At 51.6% G+C, this 19,532-nt stretch overlaps 7 protein-coding genes across 7 annotated transcripts; 3 read left to right on the forward strand and 4 right to left on the reverse strand.

The window, feature by feature from the left end:
* Positions 1 to 609: 609 nt before the first annotated feature.
* N7474_004517 (uncharacterized protein) lies at positions 610 to 1,242 on the reverse strand (the record flags this gene model as incomplete). The annotated part of the gene is made up of 4 exons (XM_057195932.1): positions 610 to 710; positions 770 to 837; positions 895 to 981; positions 1,187 to 1,242. The coding sequence occupies 4 exons, from the start codon at positions 1,240 to 1,242 to the stop codon at positions 610 to 612; spliced, it is 312 nt and encodes a 103-aa protein (XP_057053328.1).
* Positions 1,243 to 3,153: 1,911 nt separating this feature from the next.
* N7474_004518 (uncharacterized protein) lies at positions 3,154 to 5,020 on the reverse strand (the record flags this gene model as incomplete). Its single annotated transcript, XM_057195933.1, has 2 exons — positions 3,154 to 4,653; positions 4,754 to 5,020. 2 exons carry the CDS (start codon positions 5,018 to 5,020, stop codon positions 3,154 to 3,156), a joined length of 1,767 nt encoding a protein of 588 aa, XP_057053329.1.
* Positions 5,021 to 7,127: 2,107 nt separating this feature from the next.
* Positions 7,128 to 8,237, forward strand: N7474_004519 (uncharacterized protein; the record flags this gene model as incomplete). The annotated part of the gene is made up of 2 exons (XM_057195934.1): positions 7,128 to 7,343; positions 7,419 to 8,237. 2 exons carry the CDS (start codon positions 7,128 to 7,130, stop codon positions 8,235 to 8,237), a joined length of 1,035 nt encoding a protein of 344 aa, XP_057053330.1.
* A 322-nt stretch (positions 8,238 to 8,559) lies between these two features.
* On the reverse strand, positions 8,560 to 9,485 carry N7474_004520 (ribulose-phosphate 3-epimerase RPE1; the record flags this gene model as incomplete). The annotated part of the gene is made up of 3 exons (XM_057195935.1): positions 8,560 to 8,820; positions 8,915 to 9,166; positions 9,243 to 9,485. The coding sequence occupies 3 exons, from the start codon at positions 9,483 to 9,485 to the stop codon at positions 8,560 to 8,562; spliced, it is 756 nt and encodes a 251-aa protein (XP_057053331.1).
* A 902-nt stretch (positions 9,486 to 10,387) lies between these two features.
* Positions 10,388 to 12,331, reverse strand: mfs56 (uncharacterized protein; the record flags this gene model as incomplete). Its single annotated transcript, XM_057195936.1, has 3 exons — positions 10,388 to 10,974; positions 11,032 to 11,949; positions 12,004 to 12,331. The coding sequence occupies 3 exons, from the start codon at positions 12,329 to 12,331 to the stop codon at positions 10,388 to 10,390; spliced, it is 1,833 nt and encodes a 610-aa protein (XP_057053332.1).
* Positions 12,332 to 13,733: 1,402 nt separating this feature from the next.
* N7474_004522 (GNAT family N-acetyltransferase) lies at positions 13,734 to 14,459 on the forward strand (the record flags this gene model as incomplete). Its single annotated transcript, XM_057195937.1, has 1 exon — positions 13,734 to 14,459. One exon carries the CDS (start codon positions 13,734 to 13,736, stop codon positions 14,457 to 14,459), a length of 726 nt encoding a protein of 241 aa, XP_057053333.1.
* A 585-nt stretch (positions 14,460 to 15,044) lies between these two features.
* Positions 15,045 to 18,116, forward strand: gprI (putative cAMP receptor (Car4); the record flags this gene model as incomplete). Its single annotated transcript, XM_057195938.1, has 5 exons — positions 15,045 to 15,746; positions 16,843 to 17,114; positions 17,170 to 17,371; positions 17,439 to 17,503; positions 17,567 to 18,116. Coding segments are annotated over 5 exons (1,791 nt in total), but the record flags the coding sequence as incomplete, so codon positions are not given.
* Between the last annotated feature and the right edge of the window lie 1,416 nt (positions 18,117 to 19,532).

Below are 19,532 nucleotides of genomic sequence, written 5' to 3' on the forward strand. Positions count from 1 at the left end.
CGAAATCAGCAGCTGTATACGAAGAAAGCATGCGGGACTTAAATAGTCTGCCTGGGGCTACGGAGCCGCATGTGCATGTACACGGGGCTGTTGGGCGCTTACATGCAACACTGATCCAATATACTCAAAAAAGATCGACGCTTCCAGGCGCCTACACGGAGGACTGGCTAAATATTGAGTGACTCGCCGTTAACGATCACAAGGCCGCTATTAATAACAGGCTGGCGCGGAAAGGGCGGCAAGACTATCCAAATGCTACCCAACTTCCAATTTCAGGTAGCCAAGCAAAGCTCGAGACATGTTCTTAGAGCCTTGGTTGGAAGCGACGAGATAAATGTGGGGCAATTATTATGTGGATAATAAATTCATAGCATTACAATGCTTTCTCCTTCCCTGACAGTCCCTCAAAACGACTCTTCTGAAGCTATAAATCGATTACGTGGACTATACAGTGGAACAACTAAAGCTACCAGTGCAAAAAGCAACATTATGGACGAAATAATGCTAATGACGAGAAATGAAATCAGGACGATTTAAAGAGTGCGGTAGAATGCCCGAGAACCCTGGCGAGCAAATCTAGAAATTCGAACGCCATGAACAAGAAAAACATCATGAATCGTCAAGTTTAGCACATCTCGCAACACTCGATGCAGTCGGCACAGCACTCGCATCCCTCCTCGCAAACGAAGCAGCAGCACAGGGTAGCCAGGCTAGAAACAAAATTTACATTAGTAGTGTCTTTGACGGAGAGAACGAGGCCGAAACTTACCAAGCACCGAGACATCCCTGGCCACCACTACTCGACTTTTGCTGATGCTGAACGGGCGCATAGGCCATCTACACATAGGTCAGCACATATGAACGAAAAACTAGTACCTGTATTAGGAATCATACCTGCTGCGGGGGCTGTTGGGGAGGCGGCCCATAATTGTAACCCGGCTGCTGAGGAGGGTACCCTTGCTGAGGAGGGTATCCGTAACCCTGTTGAGAGGGGTACCTGTATCCAAGTAACGAGTCAGAGGGAGTTCCGCTAAACACGCTGCCACGAGGGGGAGAAAATGCCGTCGCTGTCGCGACCCGACAAGTGCAGCAATAACATAGCTGCGGGAGCCGCGACAAATGAACGGTGTCTTAAAACCGGGCGCGATGTGTAGGTCCAAAAAAGAATGCGGAAGTATCGACTTACCCATGAGCCTGGGGCGGGTACTGGGGCTGCTGATTGTAATAACCTTGAGCAGACATGGCGACGACGCTAACGAGTCTGGCGGCAAGCGAAACAGATCAGCGACCGGATCACATCAGGGCGACGACATCCATGGCAAGCGCCACGGCGCAGTCAAACGGCGCAGTCACGACATCCTGCGATCGCCAGCACGGCGGTTAAGGGCGACATACCTGGATGAGGATTGGCGGGATGGAGGTGATGGAGGCGGCTTGAGACAAGCGACCGGGGAAAGCGAGCGAAGCGGAAGCGGACTAACGAAGAGTCTAGCGCGAGAGACGATCCCAAAAAGTGAGACCGGGTGTGGTTGTGGTTGGTGGTTGGTGTTTGTTGTCGGGGAGAGAAGAGAAGAGGAGAAGAAAGAAAGAAAGGAAGGAGAGGAAGGAAGAAAAAGGCTGGGCCGATCGGTAGTCTTCACGAGGAACCACACGGGTACAGAGCGGGTACCTGTGGGCCCAGTGGTGCAGAGTGAGGCAGAGTATGTACCTGTCGAGTACCTTTTTTTTTGGTGAGAATCCGTGGCACTGACTACGTGGGCGAAAATAACTTTGCTCGTTTCTTGTTTCCCTGGTTCGGCCTGATGATTCCCCCAGGCTGACGACCATGCGGACCGCAGCGCCACACCAGGCCGCCAGCCCTACGACCAGGAGCCGTTCTGATTGGGCCCCCCGGCCAGCCACCGTATCATGGCTGAGCCACACCGGTTCACCGCCTGTATCGCTGCTGCCTGGGTGCCGGGTCTCGGGTACCTCGTCCCTGGAACCACTGCGAGGGAGACAACAGGCACAACATCATTCTTCGCCTGACCAACGGGTTCCTACCGTGACAAGTAGTTCTTTTACATCTGCTCTAGTCTGACCTTTCGATTAAGATGGCGGACAAACCCCTCAAAGCCACCTGCCACTGTGGCGCCATCACGGTGATCGTGCCTCGTCGACCAGACGAGATCAACGAATGCCAATGTACAATCTGTCGGCGCTACGCAGTTGCTTGGGCGTACTACAAAGTGGATGAAGTCAAATTTGACGTGAAAGAAGGCGCCAAACTCTCTCAGTACGTTTGGGGAGATAGAGAGAAGTCATTCGATTTCTGTGGGACTTGCGGATGCGTGTAAGTCTCGATCGGCTTATCGTTTGTAGAGTTCGAAGGGTTGGCTGAAATTCTTGGCCTAAACATAGATGCTATTGGTGGCCATTTGAAAAAAAGATGCCAGACGGTAGTGCAGCTAACTGCGGCGTTAATACGAGGAATATGGATCCTATGGAACTCTTGCATGTCAATCGCATGATTGACAGAGCCTGGTTGTTTGAGCCAATCAACGATAAAACCATGGCGCATGAGCAGGACCAGGCCAAGTACTGAACTATTTGTGTAGAAGTTATTGCAGATTTAATTGAAAGGATGTGTCCTCAAGGCGGAAATAGTGACTGTTGCTCTCTAGCCTTGTCCAGAGTCGGGAGTGAACTAGCTTTGGACAACCTCTACTGCACCAACCCCGAGAGAGAAAGGCCTGTGCAGGCTAAAGGATGGAGATTTCAAGTCTAGATGGCCGACATTCTGTATCAGATCTACGCTGCTTGTTGCAAAGCCAGCCGCGATGGAAACCCAATGATTGAAGTCCGTAGCGGCCTTTAACTCAAGTGACGTCTGTCTAATGTCTGGAAGCTGTGATGGAATGGCTGCAGCCTTACGCACCAAGCCTTAGAGGTGGTGGCTGGGTTGTCACACGGTATTGAATATACTTCATTATTCATGGATTGGCATTACTAGTTCGTCACTTACGTTCCAAGGTTCCTAGGTCAGAAATTCTCCAAGACACCGCAAAAATATCAACAAGAAAGAAGGCATAAAATACAACAGCCGAAAAAGATGCGCAATCAAACCCAATAATACCAAAAATTCTGTCGTGATAGAGGTTTAGACATAAATCATTACATGACGTACGACTCGAGCTCCGACGGCAGCGCCTGTGCGTCGAGGTAGAACGGCGCGTCCAGCGCGGGATCGAGGTCATACGAAGCAAAGGCGTCGTACCCGTGCATCAAAGCCGTCTCCATGCCGGGATCGGCGTTGTCGTAGCCCGTGTCGGGCAGGGCGACAGGCGGTGCGTCGAGGGCCGGCTCGCTGGCCTCCAGATCCCGCAGGAAGTTCTCATCGGCCACCTCCTCGGTCTGGCGCATCCAGTGGCGCAGCACTTCCATCGGGGGATGGTTGCCACCGCCCTTGCCTCCGCGCTTCTCGCTGTCCTTGCCGCGGCCGCCACGGCCACGCTGGCAAGGGTTGAAGTGGGTGCGGCGCAGATGCGCGGCCGCGTTGTAGTTGGCCCCGTAGCGTTTGCCATTGCGGCATGCTTTGCAGTTGGCCAGGAAGGTCTTGTCGGGCGAGATGTCCACGCACACCCACACTTTGCGGACGGGGGCGTGTACGCGCTCGATGTGCCGGCGCAGCTCGTGGTCCCCGTGGAACCCGTCGGGCTGGTCGTTACACAGCCGGCAGTAGGTTTTGGGTCGCTGGGGCCGCTGTACGGTCACTTTGGGAATTGCTGCCACTTCTTTGGCTGTGCCGTCTGCGGAGGAGATCCGGACCATCTTGGGTGCGTCGGTAGAGTCGGACGGTGATGAGATGCGGGCGTCTGACTCCCGCTTGGGGGCGATGGGGCGAGCGCCATGGGCAATCTGTTCTTGAGCCCGTCGGGAGGCGCGAGAGGGCAGCGACGACGTGGATGAATGGTTGCTGTCGGTGGAGCTTGACGGCTGCATGTCCACCGCCGTGGCGGATGAAGGCACCGGCAGCGGGAAAGAGGTGGTTGGCGGCGCGGACGTCGAGAAGGAAGTGGAGTGAGAAAAAGGAAATGGTACGGCGGAATCTATGTCAGGATACAAGGAAGAAGGGAGGGGATCATGATACGGTGTATCGGAGGTGGTCATGGACACCAACTCCGGGGGAATGGAATACATGGAGTCGAGACCGACACCCGATCCCGCTGAGCTGAAACTGAACGAGTTGAACCCGCCGCAGAGCGTGTCGGTCGTCACGCTGCGTCGCATTTCCACGGCGGCGGCCGGAGACTGGTCAGCCGGGAGAGATGATGGCCGGTGCTGCTGAAAGGATGCCGATCCAGATGGTCCAGGATGATGTGCCGTGAGCCCGGGTGTCAACGCCGAGCGTGGAGGCTGGCAGGGAGTGTCATCCAAATAGTGCTTTGCGTATTCGGACGGCGAGTACTCGTCGACATGGTCAAGGCGCCGCGTGGTCGCTGACGCCCTGAGAGAGAGCCGTGTGTTCATGACCGAGCTCGCCGGGGGACGCCGGTGAGAGACCGGGATCTGCTGGCTCTGCGAGCGGACCATGGGCGTATGCCGGTAGGACCCCAGGCCCTTGTCGGCGGAGGGAGCCTGCGTGGCATCGGCGGTGACTGGAAGATCCGGGGTCTGCCAATTGTCAATCCAGGCTTGGCGCGCAAGGAGAAGGAGAGAGGCGGAGGGACGGAGAGGAGAGGACTCGGGAGCAAGAGACCAAGGTCACACATACGGTGGCTCGTCGTTTCGCCCGCGGAAGACCAGAACCAGAAGAAGGAAGCGTCCGCGGTGTGGCCGCGTCCTGTCGAGTCCGTTTCCCCGATTTGCTGCCTGTCGTGCCCTCGTCGTCGTTGTTGGCGGGGAGAAACTGGCTCAGTCGTTGACTCCAGAGCTGGTTTCGTTCGGATTCCGAGAGGTGGGAGTGCTGAACCAAAAATGCCTCGCGATACCCAGAGATGGCCCTCGTGAACAGTTCATCGTCGGCCAGGTTGACAGCCATGCTCGTGGTCCGGGAGGGAATGGAACTGTTTATCAGTATGTACAGTAACACAAACGTAGGTGAGATCTGTAGATGTCTGTCAGCAAAACGATGAGGGTGGGCCGCCGGTAGGTAGTAGTGACATACGCAAGTCTTGTTATCGCATCAAAACCGCACCGCGGTGAATAGGTGCAGTCTCTGAGGTGTGGAATCAGGGAATTGAGTGACTGAACCCGGTATATTATCAATAGAGAGGGAGAGCAACGACGGCAGTCAATCGGGAGGAATGTCGTAGATAAAAGCGCGCACGACCAGACGCCCCAACGGGACTTTTGTTTAGGGGGAAGGATGTGGATACGAGAGGCAAACACAGACTTAGTAGGGTCAACTATACCCTCAGTGCGCATCCCGATCGACCACAAACATGGAGAGCGAGGATGGTCTGGGTCTAGGCCCTGGGCACCGAGCGCTCCCAAAAGAGGACTGAAGCTGGCTGTGCAAGGAAGATGTTAGTACCGGCGACTAAAATAATCAACGGTAATGCCCAGTACTACTTCCTACTTGGACCCCCCCACAACCCGGGCATGTTCATTCTGGCGGTGACGAGGACAACGAAGTGAGGCAGCGAACCGGATCGCCCCGAGGCGACCCGAGGCCGTCGAGTGCCCGAAGCGGACTGGGGGACTACTGCGCCCGGGGGCCAGCTGGAGGGCTGCCACGTCGCCGCGGAGAATCAGACGGGCCCTGCAGATGACTTGACTTCATCACTTCATAGTCGACTAACTAACTCACGGATCCTGCTTACATGCCCAACTTCACAACTTGGGGCCCTGCTCGCCACGTGATGGGCTCAATCTTTTTGGCGGTGCGCGATTGCCGCCTCTTTTCTTGTGGTTGTTTTGTTTTGTTTCGTTTTGTTTCGGTGGTGATGGATTAGTTGGTTCGTGCTTAGCTGGATCGACATCTGGGCAAAGTGGACCTTGCCGTCAGGAGAGGGAGAGAGAGAGAGAGATTTCGGATAAGTACCAGTACACCGGGATATAACACGTCCTTTATTGCAGGCCAACCCCCAGGGGTTCGCGGGACTCAAGAAGCCGCGTCCAACCAGTCCATTGACCTCTGATTCCGTGGATCTATCGACCTGCATTGCGGCACATCACAAGATCCTGCCACCGGCGTCTCAACTAGAGCAGTAGACGCTGTTGTGGTTCTCTCGTGATGCGCGCAGGAGAGCCAGTGGCTTGCTTGTCGCCTCGTTGTCGTCCACGGCTCCCAGCCCAGAACCCCGGGTGCTCCCCAGAGACGCATCGACTCTCGGATGTCTCTCCAAGAGCCTCTCTGAGCTTCCCCGAGGCTGGTTCTGCAAGTAGACAGAATGACGGACACAGCTGGATGTGCGGTCCCTTCCACAGACGGCAAAGGTCTTGAGGCTGTTGAATCAATTGCTTGCGCGATGCGGCGCAGATAAGCTTGTGATACCCTCTCTGGTTCGCAGGAGCAGAGTGTGCAATTCTTGAGCAGAAAAAGCTGGTCTGCAGTCTATTTGTTGAACCGGTTTCCGCCTCACCATGCTTGTATACTGAACCCACCACACTGATGCTCTCGATCTATGGGCGTGCACAGCATCAATCGGCCTCGAGAATTGCCAAGGAAATTGAGCATTCAGATAACTGACCTAATAACTTGTCAGGATGTATAGTTCTACCATGCAGCATTAACAACAGTGAGACAGAATTAGTTCGGCATCCCGTTTGCCATGCACCAGGTGGAACCAGGTTCGAAAGGCCGGGCTGACGTCAAATTGCCACACAGCTCCATCTGCCAGGACCAACGGAAGCTGGAGACATGGAACACACGAGGAAAATGTGGGGAGGCTACATCATATAAAAGAGAATCAGCATCTTTGCGCTTCCATTTCCATTTCCTCACTGGTAGAAAGAATATAGTCCCACCCACGTGACCCTCCCCACGTCATAAGGGGGAAACTGTTGCCTCCCCTGATTGTCACCCCTTGTTGTTTCAAACCTACCGAAAACAAGCCCCAGGCGCTGGAGGACGAAGTTCTGTCTGCATCCAATTTCCGGGCCTGGATGTATCGATAGCCAGCCCTGCTTCGCCTCACCGCACCATGTCCGACTCAACCCTTTACCTGTTCACCTCCCTGACCGCGGGGTCCTCCCACATCGTCACCGCCACCGCGCGCCTGGAGACTATCCTCAAGGCCAACAAGCTCCCTTTCAAGGCCCTTGACGTCGCTACCGATGAAGCTGCCCGCAAGCTCTGGGGCCGCCGTGCCAAGGGCAAGAAGCTACCGGGCCTAGTGAAATACGGCACCGTCGTCGGTGTAGGTTGCCTCTGCTGTTGACACCACGCACTGAACAGGACACCCCGCTAACGGAACCCCCTTTCCTCCGTGTAGGATCTGGAGCAGATCGAAGAATGGAACGAGTTTGGTGAACTGCGGATGGAGGTCAACAACGTCCAGGATCTGGACGGCGTGCCTGCCACTGCCCCCGCCCCGGTCGATACTCAAGCCGCGAACAACCAGACTGAGAGCGAGCCTGCAACCCCGAAGCCATCCACTATCAAGATTCAAAGTCCGCCCGCGAATAAAACGGCAGAGAAGAAAGATGAGCAGGCTGTGCTGGCCCTTCGGCAGGCCAGCTCGGAGGCCGCAGCCAAGGCAAAGAACAAGTCCGAGGAGACGAAGAAGGAGGTATCTAGCGCTGAGCCCACCACGAAGGTAGACACGGAGGAGGCTGAAAGCAAGCCCCTTCCCGTGCACCGCAGGTCCGTGGCTCCCGAGCTGCCGGACACGGCGCCCGGGTCTCCTAAAGTCGCGAAACGCCCACCTCTTGTGCCGGAGGTGGCGGCGCAGTCGTCGGCGAACTTCCATGCCGACAATGCTGAAGCTCTGGGCCTAGTCCAGCATCATCGGGGCTCCATCATTTCGGCCGGCGATAAGGCGGAGCAGGAGAAGGCGGTCCATGTGATTCGGCAGTCTGTCTCAAAGGATGAACCGGACATGTCTTTGGATGAGCTTCGCAAGGAGGCCGCGCAGAAGGCGGATGAGGGGACGATTGAGGAGACGATCGAGGAACCGCAGCCCAGCGCTGAAGAGACCAAAGATGATACCCAGGATGAGGATAAGGGCGAGTCCAAGGAGGAACCTAAGGCGACTGATCCGGCTCCGAAAGAGGACTCGCAGCCCGATGAGGGCACCAAGGCTGCCGAGTGATAGACATGCCCGTTTACGACCTGATGATGAATTGTACATGAGGAGATAATGCGTGTTTTGTATTCGAGCCTGTCTGCTGTTGCTAGTCGCAGAATGCATTTTTAGATTTCTCAGCGAGGTGCGTGAAATGCGACTCAGTGGGATGCCAATTATTCCACCGGTCATTAGAGAGAATAAGTGTAAAACAAAACACAAAAAACCCAACAAAAAGAACCCCAAGGCTATAGCAATATGAAACCCTTTTCACCTGTGCTTCATGTGTGACCAGAAAATAAGAAACAAAATCACCAAAACGCCGTCTTTTCGGGTTGGTCGACTTGATTTATGAACGTCGTGACTGCACGGCCTCGCGCATTTTCGCAATCACATCGGCGGGGTCCGTCGCGCCAAAGATCGCCGAACCCGCAACGATCACATTGGCACCAGCCTCAGCCGCCTGGTCGATCGTACCCAACCCTAATCCGCCATCGACTTCGATATTCAAGTTGGGATACCGCTCGCGCAGCGCTGCCACCTTGGGCAGCTCGGAGGCCATGAATTTCTGGCCACCGAAACCGGGGTGCACGGTCATGACAAGGGCCATCTGTGGGGCAGAAAAACCCAGTGGTTAGTTTCGGTGTCGTCAATTGAATTGGAGAGCGAAAAAAAAGGGAAAGGCAAAAAGGAAGATTACTCACGTCGGGGCGCTCCAGAGGGTCCTCTGACTCGAGAATATCCCACAGCACGTCGACGGGCGTGTCGGGCTTGATGGCAATGCCGGCTTGCATGCCCTCCTCGTGGATGTAGCGGATCAGCGCGCGCGGGCTGGTGCGCGTCTTCGTGGTTGTGTCAGTGGGCTCGGTCGCGGCGACGGAAGAGACAGCCGCCTCGTAGTGGAAGCAGTACAAGTCGCAACCGGACTTGGCGAACTCGCGGACCCATTTATGAGGCTATAGCGGATTCAATTCCCCCGTTAGTCAATGTTCGCGGATTCGCGCGGAAACTCGCGGGTCTGGTTTCACGAACCTCCATGATCATCATGTGGCAGTCGAAGGTGCCACGGCCGTTGGGCTCGAGTGGGCGGTCGACGTAGCCCCGGATCTTGGTAACGACGGGCGAGCCGATGGTCATGTTCGGCACGAAGTGGCCGTCCATGATGTCGACATGGAGCCAGTCTGAGCCCTCTTCCATCTTCCGGGAGCATTCATGGCCGAGGTTGCCGAAGTCGGCGCTGAGGATGGAAGGGGCGATGATGGCGGGTGGTGTCATGGTGGTGGTGGTATTGGGGGTGGGTGGGAGGGAAGAGAAGAAAGTGGAACAGAAATCAGGGAGCAGACTGATTATTATTAGAGCTCAACTAAGCTATATGTTTACAGTAGTCAGTGGCGACAAGTGGAAACACCAGGGTCAGCCGGATCCAGTCCAACATTCCAGAACAAAAAAAAATGCCACGATAAGGGTTTTGCACCTCACGTTGGGGGGGCATTGCAGCGATCGTCGATGGACCCTCTGGAGCTCATGGCTGGATTGCCTATTCGGGACATTCCGGTCGCAGGAATTGCCCTTACTACCTGTTGGGCGCATCAGGTGATACAAATGGAGTTCTCATCGAAGCTCCTCTCTGCTTCCCTAGGCAAGAATAACTTACTAATAGTTGTACACTGGAGTTATCCAACACCGCCTATCCACTCCATATCCACAATGATGCAGCCATAGGTGTAGATCGACAGGTTCCCATATTTTTTGCTATACCAACAGTCCATCAACATCTGTCCTATGGATCCCCAGTGGAGAGAGCCCATTCAGGCGCACGGGGCACTGTGGTCCGAGCCGACTGCGATCCCCAAAGTATCCCAATGGCTTCCCAACGGTCTTGGTGAATTTGTCTAGTTACTGGACGCCACTAAAGAGGGGGAAGCGACCGGGGCGGGTGAAGAGGCTAGACCGATAGGGTACTATTCCGGGTGAGATGCCGGCCAGTCCAAGCTGTCACATCCTTGTTTTTTGTGGGGCTTTACAAATGTACTACTACAAAAACAAGATTCGACAATAACAATAATCATGAGATATACCCACAGTTCATTCAGTTAATTTTAAAGTACTTGTTTACACACGTTGCTATGGCGTGGCTAGGGCTGCCTTTCATGGGGAACTGAAGTGCTCGACGGTTTTCACGATCCGGTTTCTTCATCCCCCGTCTTCTCAGCGGCCACAGACGCTTGGCCTAAATCGTTCGTATGCGAGATGTGCTCTCGGGCCAACTTTTTGCGCGTCAGGAAACTCCACAGGTATGCCCCGTGCACGACCTCATGGCCGCCAGTCTTAGAGATCCAAACGTTGCCGAGGAAAGTCGTCAAAAGAACACCCAGCCACATGAAAGGGATCATCGAGATGAACGCCCACTTGATTGCATCCCGCTGCCCGGCTATACTCGGGCCACTCTTGTTCGTGTATACGGTGGTCATGACCGTCAGCCCGACAAGACCGCCAAAGGGCATTGCGAAAGACACGAGGCAGGTAATCGAGGCGGTGTTTTTGGGGAAGAACGCCAGCCCGTGGACGGACCCGGGATTCATGCGCATCCCGACGCCGTGCCCGATGAGGGCCATCATGCCGTAGACTAGGCTGTTTTTCTGCGCGTGGACGGCGTAGGCCATCACCGACATCCCCACGGCGGAAGTGGTGCCGCCGAGAAGCAGCGCTGGAAGGGTCTGGCGGGGCCAGATATTCGACGAGAACATGGCCATGTAGGCACCGGCTGTTGCCGTCAATTAGCATGTTCGCTTTCTCCAAAAATGGGCAAGGTTCTACCTACCTCCAAGCCCGGGCAGGAAATATAGTAGCGAAGTCCCGGCCTTGCCCGCGCTTTGCTGTTCAACTATGGCAAAGTACAGGTCCATAAAATACATCACAGCAAACATGGACATGCCGACTGCAAAGTTTATATACACCAGCAAGCCAATGTCTCGCTGTGACAGCAACTTCCAGGGCACCATTGCCCTCTGAAAGTGAAACAGACGCGACATCAACTGCCCCGGTGACATCAGATACTCATACACGACCCAGGAGATTGCGAGGACAGCGCCGATGACGAGCGGTGCCACCACGGCAGCCGAGCTCCATCCGAAGGTACCGCCGCCCCAAGTCAACGCAAGGATGAGCAGTCCAAAGCCCCAAAGAAACAGCAGCTGGCCACCGTAGTCAATAGTCATCAGACGAGCGAGGAACCGACCGTGTTTCGTGGCAAGATCATGCCCTTGTAGCTCTGGTAAGTCTTGCGGTCCGAGAAGCTCCCCACGGAGAAGCAACAAGATCAAGATAATGGCCAGAACACCGACGGGAAGGTTGATCGCAAAGCACCACCGCCACGAGGCCTCAGTCAAGTAGCCGCCGATTACGGGGCCAATACTGAAACTGATACTAGCCACAAGACTGAAAATCGTCCAGTTCAGAGCATAGTCGCGCAATGATACGCGATCTGCTAGGATCGTGCGGATGGAGATGTTGACCCCTGCAGCCCCGACGCCTTGCAGGGCACGCCCGAGCAATAATACACCGTAGACGGAGGTCGGCGCGCCGGTGCAAATGGCGGAACCAACCATCATGATAATGGTGGCAGCAAGGATGGTGGTAATTCGGCCGAAGAGGTCCGTCAGCTGTGCCCAGAAGAATAGGAATGCCGCCGACGTCAGATTAAAGGCCGAAATGATCCAGTTCAATTGCTTGAGTTCGCCTAGGAAGTTTAGCGGGCATATTCAGAAGATGAAATTCAGGAAACGAGACATACCGAAATCCCTTGCGATGAATGGCAAGGCCGATGCCACAATGGTGGTATCGAGAGCTTGCAGGGCAAAGGGGAAAAAGAGACCGAAAATGATCTTCCAGCGGTAAACCCTTCTTCTCTTCTTCTCCGCAAGCTCCTCAGGGGACAGCTCGGCTTTCTTTTTCTCCTGTTTCGGGTCTGCATGAGGTTCGGGGCCAGGCGTAGAAACGGGGGCAGGTATAGAAACACCAGCAGTATCAGCATCATCAACCTGAGTCACACCAACTCCTGGCTCGGTTTCTGGCAACTGAGTTTGCTGAGCTTCCTGCTGAGCCTGTTGCTCCTGGCGCATTTTTGCGCTTCTTCTTTATGTGTTTGTAGGCCAAATACATATTGCGATGGAGGGAATTGCAAAGTTAGAAATAACTACCAAAAGGTGTAATCTTCCTAACATGACTGTCAAGATGGACGTTGCATCGTTTAAGTACGTCCCCTTTACGACCTCAGCCGCCGCGATACGAGCGAGTGCAGAAAAAGACTCAGCGGTGAAGCAGCCAATCATTGCACGCACTGGGAAGCTTAGCCACGCTGCTTCGCGAAATCTGACCCAAACAGGTTTAGCGTGGCCAATCAAGTGGCAGCCTAGAGTAAATTCACTGTCCCGATGTGGTTGATTTCGCGAACTTCAACATCATCTGTGGTCTGCGCTGAAAATCAATTTCTGGACAGACCCCTGCTATGAAAGAACTAATGATAATCTCAGTTTCGGGTTTCTTTTTAGACTGCGGGATTTTGCGCTGTCTACGCGATACGAGATCAGCATCTCCATTTCGTCTCATTACACATAAAAAAAGAGATCGATGAGATCTAAGTAGAAGTGCATGGCGCAGCTGCTATGTAATCATGGAGCCAGGTCAATATTTTTGCGAGATCAGTTACTTACGGATCAAAAAGTAGTGGCACGGGTAACACCAATTCGATGATAATCCATTGAGAATAATTGCACTCGGTAGTATTCAAACTCCTAGCTAATGATTAAACCCGTTGGGTCAGAAACAAATTGTTATATACTCATCTTCACTTGTATCGAGCTATCTCATGCATACCAGGGGAACGATTTGCAGTTAAAATGGGACAATACTTAATAGGAGACAAAAAGCTTACATTCCCATCCATTCGATTATAACAAATTGTTTCTTCTGCAGTCGAAACATTATGTATTCCTGTGGGGGCATCTATCAGGGTTGTGGCTGTGAAGACCCTTTCTTCCCGTTTCAGTAAGGACTGCGAGCCCCGCCCTGTAGGTGCTGTTCAGCCGCTTATGATGCTGTAGCCAGAGACTCACGATACTGCGAAATACACCTTCTCAGCGCTCTTACAGACCAAGATGTTTTGGAGATGCGCTGCGGCGACATTGGAATCATTCGACCCTTTAAACATGTCGTCACTTCTGCCACCTCAGTCCGTATGCAGCCATCCTGGGAGTCTGATTTTATCATGAGATAAATCGTTAATCTGGAGGATTCTCAATCTCAAATCAGCATCATCAGAAAGCTAACTATACATCAGCCATTTTGTAAGTTGAATAGAACGCGCCTCCAAATGTGGCTTAGTTTATCGGAGGAACAGCCAATCACATAGGCTTAGATCACCGAACATCGGAGTTGTTGTCGAGTCACACCCGCAAACTACCAAGTTGGTGCTCTTCATTTTGTAAAGAAGCCATCTCCAGGAAAGAAAAATCGCTTTCCACGATGGCACTAGCTCGACCGCGCGGTCCAATTGTCTCCTCTGGCCCTGCCCTATTACCCTCGAACAAAACCCGTCTCCCTGGCCGGACGATTCTCCTGGAAAAGCTCGAACCAAAACATGCCAGCGATCTCTTCAACCTGACTGGAGGCAGTGACCTTGCACGAACTTCTCTATGGGACTACATGGGTGATGGGCCATATTCTCAGGTCGAGTCTTTCGAGAAGAGTATCGCCTCGAAATCGGCCTCCCTGGATCCGTTCTTCTTCGCGATAATCGACAAACGCAGTTCCATGCACAGCTCTGGCAAAGCAATTGGATATCTGTCCCTTATGCGAATAACCCCTGATCACTTGACTGTTGAAATTGGGAACGTGATGTTTTCATCGGCCCTGCAACGCACAACTGGTGCCACGGAGGCGATTTATCTCTTGGCACGTCACGCATTTGAAGATCTGAACTACAGGCGAGTCGAGTGGAAGTGCGACTCACTCAATGAGCCGTCACGGAAGGCGGCACTACGTCTGGGATTCGTGCACGAGGGCATCTTCAGACAACACATGGTCGTCAAGGGACTAAGCAGAGACACGGCTTGGTTTTCGATGTTGCGGGATGAATGGCTTGGGAATGTGAAAGGAGCTATGGAGAAGTGGTTGGATGAGGATAACTTTCACGATGATGGCACCCAAAAGAAACCCCTTCAGGATCTGATCATGAAAGCTGAACAGTGAAGCGATTCAGCAACGTAGAATGTCAGATTTATGCACCTTTGGAACTCTAAGAGAATAATTTGAGCAGTTTAGCCTCAGTAATCTCCGAGAAAGAAGAACTTCTTCTTATCTTCTGATATCTAAATTGGCCGATCTTCAAGTGTAGGGCAGTCATTCTCAACTTTGCCGGTTCGCCTTTGTTCAGAAGCCAAGTGTGGCTGACAAATCTGTCACCGCCTCTCCAGTATATAGTGGTTTAGGGTGGGCAGAATTTCCTAGGATTAGCATCACTCGCCTTTACAATTTGAAGTCCATTGATCCCTAGTCTTCTACATCGATCTCTTACACGTCAAGCCACAGCAAGCTCGTTTACACACGACTGCCAGCAGTGAATTCACAGCATCGACCAGTCGGACCTAGATTCGACCTCTTTGCTGGAGTCCGCGTAGTGGATTCCCCAAGCTAATGCGCCACCAGCCCGCGAGATCTGTGTTTCGGAGTACAACGCGCGACGGTCCCTCATTATTTATCTAGATTTATCATAACCTGGAATATTGATCCCCATATAACCCAGTGAATAAAACAGATCTACTGGTCGCCATTACCATGACATCCACATTGTCAGAGCTCCCTACCGTACCAGAAATTGGACTTGAACCGCCACCATCAAAACTTGCATCAAAAGCTTTTTCATATGCGAAACAACATTGTACTGAGGCTGTTTACAATCATACCATCCGTTCCGCATATTGGGCCCTGATTATCGCCAAGAAGCTTCCCGAGTTTAGCCAAAATGCGCAACTGAACTTGGACGCTGTGATTATTGGCTGTATTCTTCATGATATTGGATGGGCCAAAACACCGGAACTGCTATCTACCGATAAGCGCTTCGAGGTTGACGGCGCTAATATAGCACGCGATTTCATAAAAAATGAGCAGAACCAGATGAATGCAGATGGCCTCATGAGTGAAGCTGTCATTCAGCGAGTTTGGGATGCTATCGCCTTGCATGCCACGGGATCCATTGCTCGACATGCCGCACCCGAGGTTGCTCTTACCAATTTGGGTGTGGCAGCTGATTTTGCGGGACCAAGTCTTCGCGGCCCAGATGACATGGCCCTTATAACGTCTCAGGAGTACCATGCAATAATGACTGTCTTTCCACGCGCAGGCTTTAACCGAGATGGATTTAAGGAAATTATGTGTTGGCTGTGCCGTACAAAGCCTAAAACCACCTATGACAACTGGGTGGGCTCATTTGGGCGCAACTTCGGAACAAATGGTGTTGGAGCAGGACGCGAGGAATATGTACGGACATGGGAAGAGATGCAGTCTAACTATAGAATACTTTCAGGTTTGGATAGTCTAGAAGCGCGAGATGCGGAATATTCAATTCAAGCATCAGGGCTTTCTAGTTACAAGAGCGCCACTTCAAGGTCAGTGGATTTTAAACAATGTCCTGTGCCCAATTGGCCTTTGATTTCTCTGGGGTTCGCGATTAAACGTGATTTTCGCAATAGTGAGGCAACAATATGCATGTGGAAGGATCATTGCCACTGGAATTAGGAAATTACCACTTTGTGTACTCAACCCATGGCATACGGGCATACCAGACTCGAACCGATGAATCATTCCAAACACGTACAGTTGTCTTTTACATGCAAAATTTCAACCCCTTGAGTTTTAACTACATGGATTTATGTTTCACCTCCCCCGTCCTTTGCTATGAGGCGCACCGACGAAAGTTTTGGATCTAAAGTATGTGGACAACCATCATACATCATCTCGATCCTCAGCTAGTGCAGCCGGTGACTAGCTCACACGAAAGATCTTCTTAACGATCTAGGGGTTAATCGTATTAAGCGCCTTAGCCACGATTAGCTATAATAATGTCATAGTTAGCCCTTTCGTATATGTAAGAAAAAAGTTCTCTAGTGCCGATCGGAGACTAGCGGCTAGTTCAGCTCACGCTAAAAAAGGTTACGGGGAAATGTGGGATGTTACTGATCGTGACGGTCTTTTATTATTGGGACATGATAATAAATCTTCAAAGACTTGCGATGAGGGGCCGACTGTATTGAATTAATTTCATCATATTTTTGACAAGTATAGCTGTCAAAGACAACCTTCGAACGCGAGGCCGATTTGGTGGAACTAGCAACAAATGGGACCTGCAGATGACGTGATAGATGTTCATCTACCAGGTCGCATCGTCGATTTATCCTTGATATCACGCCATCCGGGCCAAGCCGGTGTGACCATGCACGGCCGGCCGTGATGTGAAATGTAAAACTTAATCGTTTGCTGTAAATATAACATGAAAATCCTTCATGAAAAGCTTCTATCTTAGGGTTATCAGCTTACTTGTTATTGACTAACTACAACTTTAAGGTTCCCCACAGAGGGCATCAAGCTCACGATGCAGCTGTCTAATGCGCAAATTGACATGATAGCCGTTGCTGGCCGAGTCTGCTCTGCCCTGTCCGCTCTAGGTACAATCACGATTATTGTTACCTTTTGTTGTTCGCGATACTTCCGCAATCCGATCCATCGTATTATCTTCTTCAATGCGTTTTACAACTTGCTCGACTCCGTCGCGACAATGATATCCGTTAGTGGGCCTGGAGCAGGAAATAGCTCGGCTTTATGCCAGTTTCAGGGCTTCGCCTTACAAATGTACACACCTTGAAATATATTCTCCCAAACATAGCACCGTTGACGAGATCTACAGGTTCCCACTTGCAGATGTGCTCTGGACATTTGCCATGGCCATGGACACCTACCTTGTTGTCTTCTACCACTTTGACGCGCACTCCCTACGCAAACTGGAGATGAAATACATAGGTGCAATTACCACTCTTACATTTATTCCAGCCTTGGTCTTCTTGTTCATCCAAACTCCTGAGAAAGGGCCTATATATGGCAGCGAAACAGTGAGTATCTTCCAGGATGCAATATCAGAATTCGGCAGTAAATTAACGTGCAGATTAATTTCAACAGATTTGGTGTTCAATATCTGCACATTGGATGCTTATCCGTTTAATTCTCTACTATATACCTGTCTGGTGCGTGCAGCCTCGAGCACCTTTATCAACTCGGTTGTTCTAACACCTGCTCATATCTAAAAGGTTGACCATCGCGATTGTGATGGTTATATATTGCCTCATCGGCATCGAGATCTCAAGACTGCGAGACGAACTCAATTTAAGCTCAGACGATCACATTGCCCTTACATCGATTTCTGCAGACAAGAATCCCTTTGATGGCACCAGTGGTACTGTCACTATTGTCGAATCAGATCCCCCAAATAAACCACCACAAATCTCAACTTCGCAAATCACACGCCAATCCTCTGTGGAATGCACCTCCACTCCGCTAGCTTCATCGATCCCTATCAGACTCGTGAAATCCAAGTCTCCAAAGCAGAAAAGTGTATCATTCAAAGAGTATATCCTCATGCCTTCGCTATTCTTTCTTGCTCTGCTAGCAACCTGGGTCACGCCGACTATTAACCGTGTCTCCACTTTTATCCACCCAGACTACCAGTCATATTCACTTCTGCTGGCTGTCAGTGCGCTGGGATCACTGCGTGGGTTTTGGAATGGTATCATTTTCATTACAGTGGGAGTAAAAGGGTGGAGGAGACGATCGTTGGATAAGCGAGCACCTGACACGAAGGTGAGTGAAATAATACCTCATACTCACCCCTCTAAGTGGATGCTCACAGGCCATAGACTAGGTGGGGTGTTGAATCATAGGGCTATCACTTAACGTTAAGTCAATAGAGGTTTAATATATGAAACTTGAGCGAAATTACCAATTCGGGTTGCGAAGCCGTTAGAGATGTGTAAAAGGTGGCCATTCAAAACTGCCCTGAGAATAAACCTTCTGCAACAATTCAAAGAAGCTGCTATAATGATACCCAAATCCAAGCTGAAAAACAAAAGCCGGGAAATTGACAAACTCCCATAGATTTTGGTCTTCGCCTCCGAGACTGGTTTGTTATCCGTACTTTGTGAAAACTTGTCCTGGAAATAACAGCAAAGGAACTTGCATGGTGTATTTTGGCTTTGTAATTACCCATTGAATGATGGCAAGGAGCTTGGTCTGGCGAATCCTGAGAGGGTCACACACTATATCTGCCTTCCAACTCAGTCACAACCAGTTCATGGCCTTTATTCTGCGGAGATCGAATTTCAAACGTTCTTGTGAACATTTCCTCTACTTCAGCATAGGATGGAGTCCATTGTGGGAAGCGACGTAATTTTTCACCAGTATTCAGCAAGACCATTTGCAATCTCGATGGGAGAGTTCTATGATAAAAGAAGTTTTTCCCAAGGTCTTTTGCAGTCGAGTGTGTCAGAATGGCATTTGGCTCAACATTACAATCATCATCATAATCGGGCTCCAATCGTTCATTGGGTGTTGTGGTTCCCGGTTCATCAAAAAATTGGCGACAGGCTCTTCTCATTTCCAGGCCAACATGAAGTTGGAGACAACGAAGATTGCGGAACCCATTTGCTAGCGCAGAGATTGGGCCCTCAGGCTGCAAGGAGAATGATTAGTCTTTCCGCTAGAAAAGTTTCCATTTAATCGTTAAATACTCACCCACTTCCGGTTCCGGCGAATATCAATTTCCAGATTCTCGAGGTTGGGACAGTGATCATCAAGAAGCCTGATATCTTTTGCTCCAAGCGTAGGCCTTTCTCGAGTGGGTTCCTCGACGGTATGCAGTGTGAGATGCTTTAGATTAGGATGATGAGCGATCGCAGCAATCGATGTGAAATATCCCTTGATAGTCAGACGTTCTAAAGACCCGAAGGAAATCAGGAAGTCCTCAATCTCGTGACAATTATCATTATCTAAATCCGGGTCGCTATATGCAGTGATCTCGAAAGCCAAGAGAGATTGCATATAGCCCGTGATAGGTTTTAGAAACCCATGAGTCGTCTCAGGGCCCAAGCTAAGTGACTTTAGCTGGGACCAAAGACCCCCGTTTTGCCAGGACTTAAATTCCACTTCTGTTGGCAAATATCCACTCAGTGAAAGATGTTGCAAAGGTGGGAATGTTTGATCTTCGCCCAGCTCGAGGGG

The sequence above is a fragment of the Penicillium riverlandense genome (assembly GCF_028828495.1).
Source record: "Penicillium riverlandense strain IBT 135883 chromosome Unknown utg000003l_segment0_segment0, whole genome shotgun sequence".
NCBI classification, from domain to species: Eukaryota; Fungi; Ascomycota; class Eurotiomycetes; order Eurotiales; family Aspergillaceae; genus Penicillium; species Penicillium riverlandense.